The 16,211-nt window shown below is 40.4% G+C and overlaps 1 protein-coding gene across 1 annotated transcript in view; it reads right to left on the bottom strand.

The window, feature by feature from the left end:
- Positions 1-16,211, bottom strand: part of si:dkey-151g10.3 (serine/threonine-protein kinase WNK3) — a 321,517-nt gene that overhangs the window by 144,517 nt on the left and 160,789 nt on the right. Inside the window, exon 12 of the mRNA XM_039776345.1 lies at positions 9,766-13,749. Coding sequence (XP_039632279.1) covers positions 9,766-13,749 — 3,984 coding nt within the window. The remainder of the gene's footprint in view (positions 1-9,765; positions 13,750-16,211) is intronic.

A 16,211-nucleotide genomic window follows, 5' to 3' on the forward strand; every position in this document is an offset into this window, starting at 1 on the left:
TACCCCACTCTTCCACCAAGGCACCTGCAAGTTCCTGGACATTTCTGGGGGGAATGGCCCTAGCCCTCACCCTGCGATCCAACAGGTCCCAGACGTGCTCAATGGGATTGAGATCCGGGCTCTTCCACTGCGAGGATGATCATCTGTCCTTCCTGTCTCCCTGTAGCGCTGTCTTAGGCCTCTCACAGTGCGGACATGGCAATTTATTGCCCTAGCCACATCAGCAGTCCTCATACCTCCCTGCAGCATGCCTAATGCACGTTCACGCAGATGAGCAGGGACCCTGGGCATCTTTCTTTGGGTGTTTTTCACAGTCGGTAGACAAGTCTCTTTAGTGTCCTGCGTTTTTAGAACTGTGACCTTAAATGCCTACTTTCTGTAAGCTGTTAAGGTCTTAACGACCATTCCACAGGTGCATGTTAATTAATTGATTATGGTTAATTGAAAATGCATGGAAAACGTTGTTTAAACCCTTTACAATGAAGATCTGTAAAGTTATTTGGATTTTTAAAACATTATTGTTGAAATACACAGTCCTGAAAAAGGGACGTTTCTTTTTTTGCTGAGTATATATTTTTTTTTTTAGTTTTTAAGCACAAATATAGTTAATTATACCATAGAATGCACAGCGTAATAGTAAACTAAATGTAAAAACATTGAATAACACTGAGAAAACCTTGAACAACAGAGAAAACTAACACTGCAATAGTTCGAGCTATAGTGCTAGGAACCGCTCGCTAAAAACATGTTTTTTTTTTTTTTTAAGCACTGGGAAAAAAATGAACATTTGAAAAATCCATAATTTAATAAACCACCAAGAAAAGTAACATTGCCACAATGCATGCTATGAACCGATCGCTGTAAACAGAACTGAAAACAAAAACAAGTCTTTTCTACCTTATGCGTCCAGCCCTCCCTCTCTCGCTCGCTCTCTTTCGTGAATAAGTGTGTCTCTGTTTCGTGAGCCTGGAGCACCTGTGTGTATCTCTCTCTCTAGCGTGCGCCTGTGTGTGTGTGTGTGTGTGCCTCTCTCTAGCGCACGCCTGTGTGTGTGTGTGTGTATGTATGTGTGCCTCTCTCGCGAGAGTGTGGTGTGTGTGCGAGAGGCCTCTCTCTCACCTGTGCCTGTGTGCGTCTCTCTCTCTCTGCACTGGAAATGCACAGGGAGAGACTGAACATGTACAAACCGAAAGGGAAACTGGCTTGTTCAAACCGAAAGGGAAACTGGCTTGTTCTTATGCCGAGTGTGTGGTCGTGGACTGAGGCAAAAGTTTGGCGAACTTTTTGGTCGTAAACCGATTTGTACGTGTACCGAGACGTTCGTGAACCGAGGTTCTTCTGGTATAGCAGTTTTCATACGTAGATATGATAACCTACACTCATGCTGAAAATGAGGGCTTTTACCACATAATACAGGTTTATGAACTGCGGTATACTATACCAACGAGAAAGCAAGTGAGTGAAGTTATTGTATTTAGGCTTTATGAAGATCTTATGCAAAGCATCGCTATGTCTCTCAGCTTTGAGGGGACTAGCCCTAACTTATGACATCTGAACATCCAGGGCAGCAGATTTGTACATGACAAATCACATGTCACTACATTAGAAATAATGGGGAAAGTGTAACTGATGTATTGTAGACAAGCATGCTGCAAGCTAGCCACACTTGAAGCAATCTTGCTGCCTACACAGTACGCAGACCTGCCGAGATGGTTGGCTAGCTGTTGTTCCAAAAACCTTTCTAGCACTTTTGTGTTGGCAATTCCAATAAAACACTGCTTCTCTTTAACCATGTGGCAAACAGTACTGCTAGGGTGGAAAAAGTTTGCAACACGCCTCACCCAGCCAAGCAAGTAGGCAATTATTGGAATTTTCAGAGCAGCCTGAGACGATATAGTTGAGTGTATGCACAAAGCAGCTGGTGTGAAGATCTCCATAATCTTTACTGCACAGATCATATCAGTGGACTAGTCAGCCACAATGGCCTGTTCTTTTTCTTTTATGTTTCATTCATCCAGTGCTGCTATCAACAAGCATCAGCACTAAATCCTCATTTTAAAACACTTCCTTTTTGTCTGAGGAGGAACTGTGAGGACACATTTTCAAGACTGATTAATGTGACTGCTACACTTGTGCACCTGAAGATGTATAACTTGTAGAATTATAGAAAGACGCAGGTCTTTCCACTGAATGCTTAATTTCGATTTATTCATGATTATTTTAAATGGACAACAGTTTTGTTGAAGCATGTCTACATGGAGCTTTCTAACACGAATAGGTTAGGTTATTGAATAACTATTATTTAAGAAGCAATAATTGATTATTTTATAATATTATTCACAATAGGATATAGATGTTTTATAAAGTAAATTCCATAGCATTGTATTAAAACAAGTAGACCCCCATAATGTGTGTGGACTCTGTTGTGGCGATACATGTTATAATTATGGCGAATGAGTACGATGCTGTGAATTATTTATTTATTTATTTTTTTAAAGAGCAATGATATTTTGTTCTACATTTTCCAAATACAGACGTTCTCAAGTGTCATTCCATGCTCATACATACGTTTTGAAATCACTATTAGACACTCTTCAAAATAAAGTGTTTGACACATTATATTAATGTTCTCGATGCATTGTTAAGTAATTTCTAAAAAAAGCCTCTGCTTCATATAAATATACAGTATATCAGTGCACACTAATTTAATCAAGATAACATCGATATCAAATAAAATTGGGGCATTGTGAATCAGAATCGAATAGGTACATCAGTGCCAATACAATGCCCTACTAATAAATAATAGAAAACTATTCTTTTCATATCATCTTCGACCTCCCTCTGGGCTTCAGTCCCACCTCCCATCACCTTGGACCACCTTTGCATGCAACCATCTTCTGCTTTTTAATGCAAATACCCAAACCATCACTGTCCTATTTTCTTCAGTCCAATGCCTTACATCTCAACACAACGTCTTATGTTAGACTTAACTCAGCATTCATCCTTCTCACTCTATGACACTCCATCCATCAATCTGTACCATTCTCATTTCTGTGATTCCCAGCTTGGCTTAACACTAGAATTACCAAAACCTACGAAAAAACTTGTAAATCCGGCCCACCTTAAATCCCTTCGCAACTCTCTGTCAGCGTCTTTTGTCATGTAAATGTGCCGATCAAGACAAGCAGCAAGCAGCCTACTATTCCATCCCCCCATCGCCGCAGAACGGGCACAACTTTCTCCCAGCTCCAGCCTTGATTGACTATCTGGGAGTGAAGTTCTGGAGTTTTAGAATGGAAATAGATTGTTACTTGGAACACATGTATCTCATGTGTGTTCTGTTTCTACAATAATCTGTGTAAACACATTGTTAAAACAGACACATTTTTCATATTTTAGTAATAAATGACAAAATATACACAAACTATATAATATGTGAAGCTTGAAGTCCAAAGATCAAATAAACACTTTCACAAAAGGTTCAAGGATTATGCAAAAGCTTCCATGGCATAGCTGTGAGAATTGCTGACTTGTAATCAAGAGTCCCCGGTTCGATCATGACTCCCTCGTGTATTTACTGTTTTGAGTAGTGAGCTGGCATTGATGTAACATTATCCATATCATTCAACATCTTGCGGTTGTAATTAGTGACCGTGTGGTATTTTTTTTTTTTTTTTACGATCTTTCCCAGTCTTCACATGTTGGTGGATGGTGGTGTTTCTATTGTACTCCAGGACATGCAGAGGAAAGAAAGCTCCTATGCAAGGTGAGCCATGAACACTCTTCTTGCTCAGTGGACCCCATACATGCCTTGCACAGTACATGCGCGTTGATCGCTGCCAGGTCAAGCTTGTTATAGCACAAGCAACCAGCCACCTGCGTGCTCCTGCTCGCACTGAATAAGCTCACGCCTTCTGGCGCAAGATATCAACCCAGCACTGGAGAAAAAAAGAAAGAGTCAAATATATGTGACATTTTGAAGAAATCATTTTATGACCTGAATAGTACCAATCAAAAAACATCATCGCACTAATGCAATATTATTTGAAAACGAACAGCGTCAGATCGGTTCTGAATGTATGCTGGCACTGTTACTTAGGGTCAGATTAGGAGGGGAGAAAGATAATCTACAGTACAAATAAAAACTAACGGCATCAGATCCCTTGGGAGGGATAGGGGGTGGGTAGTATGTATTGTGATCATGACTGAGAGAATAAAAGTGAAAAAAAAGCTAACATTTACAAGTCCTATAAATTTACACTAGCTGTTACAGACACAAATCTAATGTATGTTTTTATTGTGTAATTTTAACAATAACAGCAGCTCACTTCTCAAAACAGTAAATATACGAGGCAGTCAGGATCGAACCGGTGACTCTTGATTACAAGTCAGCAATTCTTACCACTGCGCCACGTGCTGTTGTATCATTGTTAAACCTTTTGCTAAAGTGTTTATTTGAACTTTGGACTTCAGGCTTTACACATTATATAGTTTACATCTACAGCTTGTCATTTATTACTAAAAAATGAAAATCGTTTGTTTTAATGATGTGTTTACACAGATTATTGTAGAAATGTAACACACATGAGATGCATGTGTTCCAAATAATAATCTATTTCCATTCTAAAACTCTAGCACTTCACTCCCAGATAATCAATCAAGGCTGGAACTGGGAGAACGTTGTGCCCATTCTGCGGCAGTGGGGGGATGGAATAGTACACTGCTTGTCTTGATCGACACATTTACAAGACAAAAGACACTGACAGAGATTTAAGGTGGGCTGGATTTATGAATTTTTCCGTAGGCTTTGGTAATTCTTGTGTTAATATTCCACCCTAATTGCCTGTGCCTAAACAGCATGGTACTTCACACACAACTTTTACATACTTTTCCCCTTCAATGCTAGACAGGCTTCTTTAGAAGTTGGAATGGGGAAAAACTTTTTGCATTTTTTCTAGCCACCCTAAACTATTTCTATGCTCACCCCTTCCCATCTGCACATTAATATGTCACTTAAGTAGGAGAACTCCATTGACAACATCTAAATTTACACTTACTACATTAGCATTTTACACCACTCAATAACACCTTTATATTTTTCACAGTGCCTTGATGAACAACAAGTCATCCACAAATTGTCCATCGTTTTCCTTACACCATTAGATTCACGTTGTCAATTAGTATTCCTCCCCTTTAAACATGGTGGTGCATGCTACTATTTCCATAGCATCACCAAATTCCAGAGTTCTCTGCATAAACATTTCTACCACCAAAGCTAAATCCTCTGTGGTCTTCCACATAATCATCAGTACTAGCTCCAAAATGCCGATTCAAATTGCAACCCATTAATATCAACACCATCATCATCAACATCATCAGTGTCATCAGTCTGTCCAAAAACTCATGTTTTTCTTAATTGATTTTGCCAATCTGTGTTGCATATGCTGTTGACTGTCAACGACCTTAAAAACAACAACATGCTCACTCACCTTCTTCACTCTCCATTGCTTTGTCTACCAATTTTTTGACAGAAACACACCAACCTCAGTACTACCATAAATGCTCACCTCCCAGAAAAACCTGTACCTTCCACTGTTCATACTAAGCAATCTTCCACATGTACCTTTACATCTCATAAACTGAACACAGTATACTTTTACTTTTCTTGTTTCAGCACATTCACCAGTTCACACTTTCCCATCAAACCCCTAAATATACAAAGTTGCTGCTGTCCTTATACTCTCCTTCTTTGCATCTCTTATTTACTGCCTCTGCTTTCAATTATTTTTTTGACAACAGACTTGCCTTACCACAGCGCACCAGGTCTAGGGTTGTGTTTTTGTTGGCTTCCCTAACTCCTGTTTGACATAGCTGTGGAGGAACGGGATGGTTGGCACCCCATAGGGTAATATGGCTTCTATTCGTTGCAACATAGCTTTGAATCTTATTATTAAGGTACTAAAGCAAATCTTTTAGAGGATCGATGCCCTTAATGACATCAGTTTCTGTTAATCGCCTTTAGACATGCAAGGACAACATCAACCATACACAATACTAGGTCTCTGGCGATATTGTGATCTGTAAACATAATTATTTTTATATAAAGTGCAAATAAAACGTTTCACTGCCTTGAATGCTTTTGCATTTTATTTTTATACAATACTGAATCACAGTAGATGCAGGTTTTTAGCAAATGCAGTCTTGAGTCTATGAGGATAGGCCCCTGTCAACTTGTACATGTGGAAATGGCAAATTTTCCCTATTCTTCTTTGTAAAACTACTGAAGTTCTGACAGCTTAAACTGGGATCATGACTGAACATCTTTTTTCAAGTTTAGGCATGTATTCTTTCAACATTTGTTATATGTGTTAAAAAGATATTCACTAAAAGCTATATACTGTGTACACTGAAGTTGAAACATCCAAAAATAAATGGTATTCCAACAGAAAGGTGGAGAAGAGAGACTGGTTATTTTTACCAGTGGAATTTATGAGTAAACCTGAAAGACTGCAAGGATTTTGAAATATGCATTTTTCAAACTACTTTAGTTTCCTTTGTCCAGGGGACAAAGATCTTTTTAAAAACCATCTGAAAATCATTATTTAAAGAAAAATTCTCAGGTTGCAAGAATCTTCAGCTTGATACAAATAGTGACACAGTATTTGAAGTTTAGAACTTTTTTCTAATACATTTCTATATCATATAGCCAGAACAAAGAAGTAAGTCCTGAAAATCTGTTCAAGATCTAGTAAGTTAATTGCATTTAGTTCCTTAAACATTAAATGAAATATTAGTCAAACATATTACTTTGTTAATTTTATTGTATATGCACATAAATATGGAATCTATTTTGTCAAAATTAAGTAAAGGACAGCCATTTATGTTGTTAAATAAATCATTATGAAATACAATGTCATCTTATTGTTTCAATACTGTTAAACATTTTTGATTACTGTATATTTCAAAATCGCCTTGTTTTTAAAAGAATTTATATTGAACAATGACTCTTCTGAACTGTACAGTTCCAAATGGCTCTTTTAATACCAGCAATATTTATTTCAAAATGGCTGTTTTTAATGATGGTTTTGTCACTTGTTAATCATGAGAAAGACCAAAAAGCTATATTTATTCCTCATAGTTAATCCTTTGCTGTTGATCACTTGTCCCTGATTATAGGTGGCAGACTGCCAAAGATCTATAGCGCTGCTTGCATTCCAACTGGCAAAAGCTTAGCAGTTGACAGGGTACAGGTTAGAAAAAGAAAATGTAACACATAAGGGCTACTTTGAGATAAACTGACAATATATTCGAATGCTCATATTGAGAAGTGCTCTTCAAAATGTTCATATTAAAAGAAGTTGTCATTAGTAGTTTAAAATACATTAAGCACTGTGTATACACAGAAGGTGATTGGTGGGGGGAAAACAATAAATAAATAAATACACATTAATGTTTTAAGTCAGAAGTTGACCGTGACTCTCCAAGGAACAGGTTCAGATGTGCTTGTTTTGATTCCTCTGTAAGCAGGATGTGAGTCACTAGACCATAGATGGTGCATCACTTGCTCACAGATTCCTCTAACAAATGCCTCCTTATCTGTCCTCAGAGCCTTCGCAGTCATCCTTCTCAATTCCCAGTACAGACCGAAGTTGCCATCAAGCCATGCACTGCAGCTCCTCTCGATGATATCCAGAGTGCCCTGCAAGATGAAACGCCTACTTCTGGGAACACTGGTAACACCAACACAACCTTCAGCAACCTCCAGGGTCTTATCACCTAAGGTCTCCCACATTACATTAGGATCAGTAGTCCACCCAAGTCCATAAGTTTCTCATGCAAACTCATCAGAAACAACCTGATCTTGGAGTTTGGCCAGGTCCAGCCTCATTTTCCTAGTAGGTGGTAGCCTAATGGACCTAATCTGGATCTTCAGAGTAGCAACAACAAGTCTGTGGTCAGAATTCACAAAAACTGGGTACATCGGTAGACCCTGCAGCTTTGCAAGAGCCTCCAGCATCTGCCCACAAGGATGTGAACGATCTCCTTCACCGCACCACCAGTATTAGAGTACCAAGTCCAACAGCGTGGCTCAGGTTGCTGGAACCAGGATCAAGCGATCCACAGCCCCTGACCTTTTGCAAAGTCAAGGAACATGGAGCCACTTTCACCACAGTCACCGACACAATCCTCATAGCCAACCCAGTCAGTACCAGTGGTTGCATTGAAGTCACCCATGACTAGAGGACAGCCATCAACCCCTGAGTGAGGCTGTGAATAAAACTCACTGAGACATCACTAACCGTGGTTAAGGCATTCATACACTGAGGCAACAGACAAGGTACCCAGAGAGTGTAGTAATCTGAGTTTTATAATAATGACTTGTTGGGCTGCCTCCTTTGAGCAGCCGTTTAAAGCTGATCTTTCCAGCTAGGGCATTTCTGGTCATCTTTGGGTCCATGGTTCTTTAGGCTAATCCCCCAATTAGCCATGAACCACCCAATCACACCGAGACTGCACAGGTGGTGAACCAGATGAAGGTAGGGAAGGCTGCAGGGATCGGTGGTATCCGGGGTGAACTTCTCCAGGCTGGTGGTTAGGCTGTCCTCCTGGCATTGGAAGCAATCTTTGCTTCCACTTTGAAGATGGGCATCATCTGACTGGAAAACAGGACTTGTCGTCTCTATCCGGAAAGGGAAGGGTGATCGCTTAGATTGTGGCAACTACAGGGGGATAACACTGTTCTTGGTGCTGGGTAGAACGCTTATAGTGGGAAGGGTTGCATGGATACTGCACATTCATCGTAAAATAGTATCATGTGGTGTATATCAGATAGAAGAGGTTAACTGCCTAAGGGACAATGACCACAAGCCTGAAGAATATTTAAGGAGACAGGCGAAGACTTTAATAGAGGGGATAAATACCAGCTGCAAGGAAGAGTTGTGGCATTGCTCTTGGTGTACACTGGAGAGAGAGAGAGAGATAGAGAGTGCAACAGTGAGAATTGGTGATCTGAGATACTGGCAGTATTGCGTTAGGGAGGGGGAAGAGCAGGAGATTAGCAGCATCTTGTTCACAATATGTGTTTTTAATTTAATGATATATTTGCCATGGATCGTAACACTGGGCAGGTGTAACTAGGCCATTAAGCTTTTTATTATTTTTAATAAAAAATGTCCAAAGTTTGAAACAATTATAATATTTTAGATTATTAAATAAGATCTTAGATATTACATAAGATTAGATAATCTTTGCAAAACTATCATAATTCTCACTCCCTCGATGTTTTGGCAGTTTGAATGGAAGAAAAGTAGCACTGCCATCTACAATCAATAAAAACCTATCAACAAGGAATGGCTAACCAATATGAACTGATTCAGCCCATTGCTCTAAAGTTACAAATGACAAATCCACCAGGGGGATGTATTCTGAATTTAAAGGGGCAGTATTTTATTAAAATAAAAACACTATTTAAAAATTATGCAAATTTTGAAATAAAACCTGTAATTATCATGTAAGATTAGATGCATTCTGTCTAGAGATGCACTTTGTCGCATGTGGATTCAGAAAGTAGACAGATGATAAAAAGTTACAACATACCTTGACACATATGTAATCTAGTAAATGCATAATAGGAAGACCTGACAAGGAAGGAAGGCTAACATTAAATCATAACTTTCTTTGCAATAAACCTCAAAATTAAGATACACAATTTCAAATAAGCCATACAAAAGCAATTTAAGATTATGAACTTATGCAGTGTTATACCTGAGTCTGGGCTTTATGGTTATCTTCTAATTGTGGAAGGCCACTGTTAACATCAGGGACAGGAACAGCGGATTGCTGTAATCGAGGGTCCACTGGCATGTTTGGAGGATCCACCACCGATGGAAATGGTAATGCATAATTATCAGGCGCTGGAACAGAAGTAGTACTTATGGGCTTTCCAGACGTTGGCAGTACATCAGGAATTTGGTAACAAAAAGAATGTGAAGGGCTTGTAGGCAATCCTGGTACTGTTTCAGTGCTCTGCAATATTGGAAATCCTTGCTTTGGTTGAGAATTAATACCACTGTTGTCAGAGAATCTCTCCAATGAAATAACAGATGTCTTGGAAAGGACAGCTGGTTGCTGGTCAGAAACATATAGCTGGGATTTCAAACTAAGTGTGTGATTTTGTTGAATGAGCAGCTGTTGTGAGGGGGTAGTTGTTGAAGTCACCTGGTCTAAGAGTGTTTGTGTAATTTGTTGTGGAGATGCCTGGTCATGGAACTGTGCAATTCCTGACTGTTGCTTAAGTAGATGATCCTGCACTGGTACCTTCTGTAACAGATCATGCTGCTGGTCCTCACTGAATTCTTCAGCCTGTAATGTAACCTGGTGTGGAATCACACCCTGTAAAACAGGATGTTGCTGCATTGACTCTGCTGAGAGTGGTGAAACCTCAGTTTTTGACTGATGTATATGGGCATGACTGTGCTGTTGAGTCTCTGATAATAGTGATTTATACTCCACATGTTTGTCCTTTTGAAGAACTTCCAGCTGTTTCTGGGAAACATGTTGTGTTGCTATATGGCCCTGCTGCTGAGGGGTAAGTATATCTAGATGTGAAGGAGTGCTTAGGGGTTGAGGGGTTATATGGGTTTGGTGCTGAAATTGTGACTTTTGTTGTACCAGCTGCACAGGTTGACCCAGCTGCAGAGACTGAACTGGCTTTAGAATTACTGCGTGTGGAATGTGTTGTTGAATTTCTTGAGTGGTGATGTCAGGTTGAATTAAAGAACCTTGGACATGTGAGGTATTTATTTGTTGTTTTATTTCCTGCTGTTGATTAACTTGGCCAGTCTGCTGCAGCAGTTGTCTTGATAACGTCAGTTGTTCATTCTCTTGTAGTGATGGAACAGACTGATTAAATGGAACCTGCTGTTGAACCTGGTGCTGTATTGGAATTGGTGTTTTAGATGTTTTTATTGTCTCCTGTGCTTGCAACTGTGGCTGGACAAGAAGCTGCTGAGGTGTCACTATCACCTGTTGTTGCTGCGTCGGGAGGGGAACATTTTGTAGGGATGCAGAAGACTGGATTACAGGGGCAGCCTGTGACACTGAGACTACCTGCTGAGGAATAAACAGAGTTTGTTGTGGTGGCATATAAACCTGCTGGGTAAGCTGTTGAGCAGACTGGGTCAAGCTACTTTGCTGATCCTGAAAGGAAAACTGAACTAACCTTTGGTAGGGCAGCTGAGTAGGTTTCTGTTGCGTTATATGCTGTGAATCAGGTATACTGTGGACAACTTGCTGGGCAACAGTATGTTGTTGCTGGAAAGCTAGGTCAGTTTGTGGTTGGACTGAAACGGTCTTCAGTTTAGGGGGATCTTGCAAAGCTGCTTCTGTACTGGAATCTATCAAAGTGGATCCTCCCTGTGAAGAAGACTGACATTCAGCTTGTTTCTGAACTAAAGCCTGCTTCTGTAGTTCTGACAGAATTTCACTACTCTGGATATTTTGTTGTGAAATGACTGAGCTTTGTTCCATTTGCTGAGGTAAGCAGGTATGCTGTTGTATGTGTTTCTGTGCCCACGTCTGCTGGATAGATACCTGTGCTTGTGGCTCTAGAACTGATGTAGCTCCTTGTAAAGGCAAGGTTGACTGGGGCAGAACACTTGGCTTTTCCAAAAATACTTGCTGTGGCTGCTGCAGCGATGCATGTTGCTCCTTCTGCTTTTGCAACAAAACCTGCTGATCAAACTGTAGATAGGTTTGCTGTTCAATTTTTTGTTGAATGAATGTGTGCTTATCCATCTGTTTTGGCTGTAACACCACCTGCTGCTGCACCTCCTCTCGTTGCAGTAACTCCTGTTGCTCCTTAGGTAAAACCTGATTTTCAGTCTGTTGATGGTGAAGCAAATTCTGTTCCATTTGCTGCAACTGCATCAATACCTGCTGATCCATCTGCTGCTGTTGCAAAGTCTGCTGCTCTAATAATGTTGTCTGTGTTAGTTGTTGTTGCATTTGCAAAGCCTGCTGATCCACCTGCTGCCGTTGCTGCAGCAATGCCTGCTGCTCCATCTGCTGCTGCTGCTGTTGCTGCAGCAATGCCTGCTGCTCCTTCTGCTGCTGCTGTTGCTGCAGCAATGCCTGCTGCTCCTTCTGCTGCTGCAGCAATGTCTGCTGCTCCATCTGCTGCTGCTGCTGTTGTAGCAATGCCTGCTGCTCCATCTGCTGCTGCTGCTGTTGTAGCAATGCTTGCTGCTCCATCTGCTGCTGCTGCTGTTGTAGCAATGCTTGCTGCTCCATCTGCTGCTGCTGCTGCTGCAACAACCCCTGCTGCTCCAACAATGTCTGCTGATCTACTTGCTGCTGCTGCAACAACGCCTGCTGCTCCATTTGCTGCTGCAGCAACGCCTGCTGCTCCATTTGCTGCTGCTGCTGCTGCTGCAGCAACGCCTGCTGCTCCACATTCTGCTGTTTCTGTTGTTGCAGAAATGCCTGCTGCTCCATCTGTTGCATCTGCAGCAGTGCTTGCTGCTCCATCTGCTTCTGCAAGAGTGCCTGCTGCTCTATTTGTTGCTGCTGCTTTAGCAAGGCTTGCTGCTGCTCCAGCAATACCTGCGCTTCTATCTTTTGCTGTAGCTCAGTCCGTGGTTGCTGTAGTAATGCCTGCTGTTCCATCTGCTGCTGCAGCAGCAATGTCTGCTGCTCCATCTGCTGCTGTTGCAGCAGTACTTGTTTCTCCAGATGTTGCTTCTTTAACAATGCCTGCTGCTCCACATGTTGTTGAGCCTGCTGATGTAGCACTACCTGTTGATCCACTGGGGGTGGGAGCACTACCTGCTGGCCCACTGGCTGCTGTTGTAGCAGCTTCAGTTTATCCAATGGTTGTAATAATGACTTGGGTTCAATTTGCTGAATTTTTACTGCTGCTTGCTTTTCCATCTGTTGAATGTGCTGCAGGTGCAGTAACCTCTGTTGATCCAATGTTTGATGCTGCTGCAGTAATGCCTGATGGCTCAATGTCTGCTGCTGCTGAAGTAACGTTTGTTGATCCAAGTGTTGCTTCTGCAAAAGGAAAAGTTGTTGCTGTTGTAGTACCGTTTGTTCATTTTCTTGCTTCTGCCCTTTCACCTGCTGTTCATGTTGCTGAGGCTCCTCAACTATATGTTGAGGTACAAAGATGGGTTGCTCTAAAGAATAATGTGGTTTCATTGAAATCTGCTGCTCTTGTTTCTGTTCTAATAAAGCATGCTTATCTGCCTGCTGAATTAATACAGCATGCTTTTCAACATTTGCTATTAGAGTTTGTTGCTGCACTTGTGTATCTGCAATATTAGCTTGTAAATGCTGCTGTTGCAAGATAGAATGTTGCTTTATGTGCTGTGGTGGTACCTGGTGTACTGATGTCACTTGAAGCTGCTGGGAGACATTTGTCTGAGGCATTATTTTAACAGTTTTCTGTTGTGCTGCCTGAATGTCTTGTCCGATTAACAAAATAGCACTTGCAATTGGCGTATCACTAGACTCTGCCCCCGTCAAAGAAGCAATAGCTGGCACTGTAGCAGAAGAGGGCACAACAGCTTGTGGAGATACAATGCCTTGGAAATGTTGTAAAGGTGGTGGAACAGTCATCATGCTAGAACCCGACACACAAGCAACATTTGTTGGTTCAACAGCTGTTGTCGCAGGAGCCTGAGATTGTAGGCGAGTTATTAATTGTCCATCTGTCCCAAAGGATGACGACTGCATGGCATCAAGTGGCTATGCAGAAAAACAATCACATGGGAGAGAGAAAAAAGGAGAAAATAAAGGAAGAGAGTGTTAAAGGAAGCAAGCATTAAAATGGAAGCAAATACACTTGTTTACCTGATCTGAGAAAAGGTGATATTCAACAAGTTAAAATCCAGATTTAAAAAAAATCTTACTTACTTTTATCTATAAAAAATCCATGAACCATGTAATGTCATAATAATCTTAAGGAATAATGATATATACAGTAGGTGCAATTAAAATGAAAAAAAAAAGGTTTAACATTAGTTACTAATACTAGCGTCAAACAGATTAATATCTGCTTTTAAATATTACCTTTAATGTGGCTCTGTGGTTCAAACTTTTAGTTTCATTACATGCAAAAATACTCCTTACATGCCACCTAGATACTGCCAACTATGTTAGCTGTCCAATTCAATAATAAGGCCTAGCTTAGTTACAATGCAATAGACTTTACAATATTTACATTATATGTTATTTTAATTAAAATGAATTAGTAATAAAAAAGTTTTTTTTTTCCCCATTTAACTCATTAGCACATCATACTAAACTGGAACACTTTATTAGAACAGTTTAGTATTTGGGAGTTACAAATGCAAGGAAAATTAATCGAGCCATATTTAATTATACAGGTGCTGGTCATAAAATTAGAATATCATGACAAAGTTGATTTATTTCAGTAATTCCATTCAAAAAGTGAAACTTGTATATTAGATTCATTCATTACACACAGTCTGATGTATTTCAAATGTTTATTTCTCTTAATTTTGATGACAATTTTAACTGACAACTAATGAAAGACCCAAATTCAGTATCTCGGAAAATTAGAATATTGTGAAAAGGTTCAATATTGAAGACACCTGGTGCCACACTCTAAACAGCTAATTAACTCAAAACACCTGCAAAAGCCTTTAAATGGTCTCTCAGTCTAGTTCTGTAGGCTACACAATCATGGGGAAGACTGCTGACTTGACAGTTGTCCAAAAGACGACCATTGACACCTTGCACAAGGAGGGCAAGACACAAAAGGTCAGTGCTAAAGAGAATTGCTGTTCACAGAGCTCTGTGTCCAAGCACATTAATAGAGAGACGAAGGACAAGATGTGGTATAAAAAGCGTACAAGCAATAGGGATAACTGCACCCTGGAGAGGATTGTGAAACAAAACCCATTCAAAACTGTGGGGGAGATTCACAAAGAGTGGACTGCAGCTGGAGTCAGTGCTTCCAGGACCACCACACACAGACGTATGCAAAACATGGGTTTCAGCTGTCGCATTCCTTGTGTCAAGCCACTCTAGAACGAGAGACAGTGTCACAACCGTCTCGCCTGGGCTAAAGACAAAAAGGACTGGACTGCTGCTGAGTGATCCAAAGTTATGTTCTCTGATGAAAGTAAATTTTGCATTTCCTTTGGAAATCAAGGTCCTAGAGTCTGGAGGAAGAGAGCAGAGGCACAGAATCCACGTTGCTTGAGGTCCAGTGTAAAGCTTCCACAGTCAGTGATGGTTTGGGTGCCATGCCATCTGCTAGTGTTGGTCCATTGTGTTTTCTGCGGTCCATGGTCAACGCAGCCGTCTACCAGGAAGTTTTAGAGCACTTCATGCTTCCTGCTGCTGACTAACTTTATGGAGATGCAGATTTCATTTCACAACAGGACCTGGCACCTACACACAGTGCCAAAGCTACCAGTACCTGGTTTAAGGACCATGGTATTCCTGTTCTTGATTGGCCAGCAAACTTGCCTGACCCTTAACCCCATAGAAAATCTATGGGGTATTGTGAAGAGGAAGATGCAATACGCCAGACCCAACAATTCAGAGGAGCTGAAGGCCACTATCAAAGCAACATAGGCTCTCATAACACCTGAGCAGTGCCACAGACTGATCGACTCCATGCCATGCTGCATTGCTGCAGTAATCCAGGCCAAAGGAGCCCCAACTAAATATTGAGTGCTGTACATGCTCATGCGTTTCATGTTCATACCTTTCAGTTGGACAACATTTCTAAAAATCCTTTTTTTGCATTGGTCTTAATTGATATTCTAATTTTCTGAGATACTGAATTTGGGACTTTCGTTAGTTGTCAGTTATAATCATTAAAATTAAAAGAAATAAACATTTGGAATTACAGAAATAAATCCACATTGTCATGATATTCTAATTTTATGACCAGCACCTGTATAGTACAACTAAAACAACTATAAGCTGATAAAAGTGCTTTACAATATAGGATTCATCAGATTTAACAACAGATTAGGAATACCAGGAACAGAACATGATATATAAAAGGAAACAATTAAGACATAAACAAGAAAGATAACTGCAAGCTTATAATCATAAAACTGAATATACAATTAGAAAATAAAACAGCAAAAAACACAAGATTAAAATAAAACTATCCCACTAGTACAACCTAAAAGTAAGTGAATAAAAATACTACACCCAAAAATGAC

The sequence above is a fragment of the Polypterus senegalus genome, chromosome 13 (genome assembly GCF_016835505.1).
Source record: "Polypterus senegalus isolate Bchr_013 chromosome 13, ASM1683550v1, whole genome shotgun sequence".
Lineage (NCBI taxonomy): Eukaryota > Metazoa > Chordata > Cladistia > Polypteriformes > Polypteridae > Polypterus > Polypterus senegalus.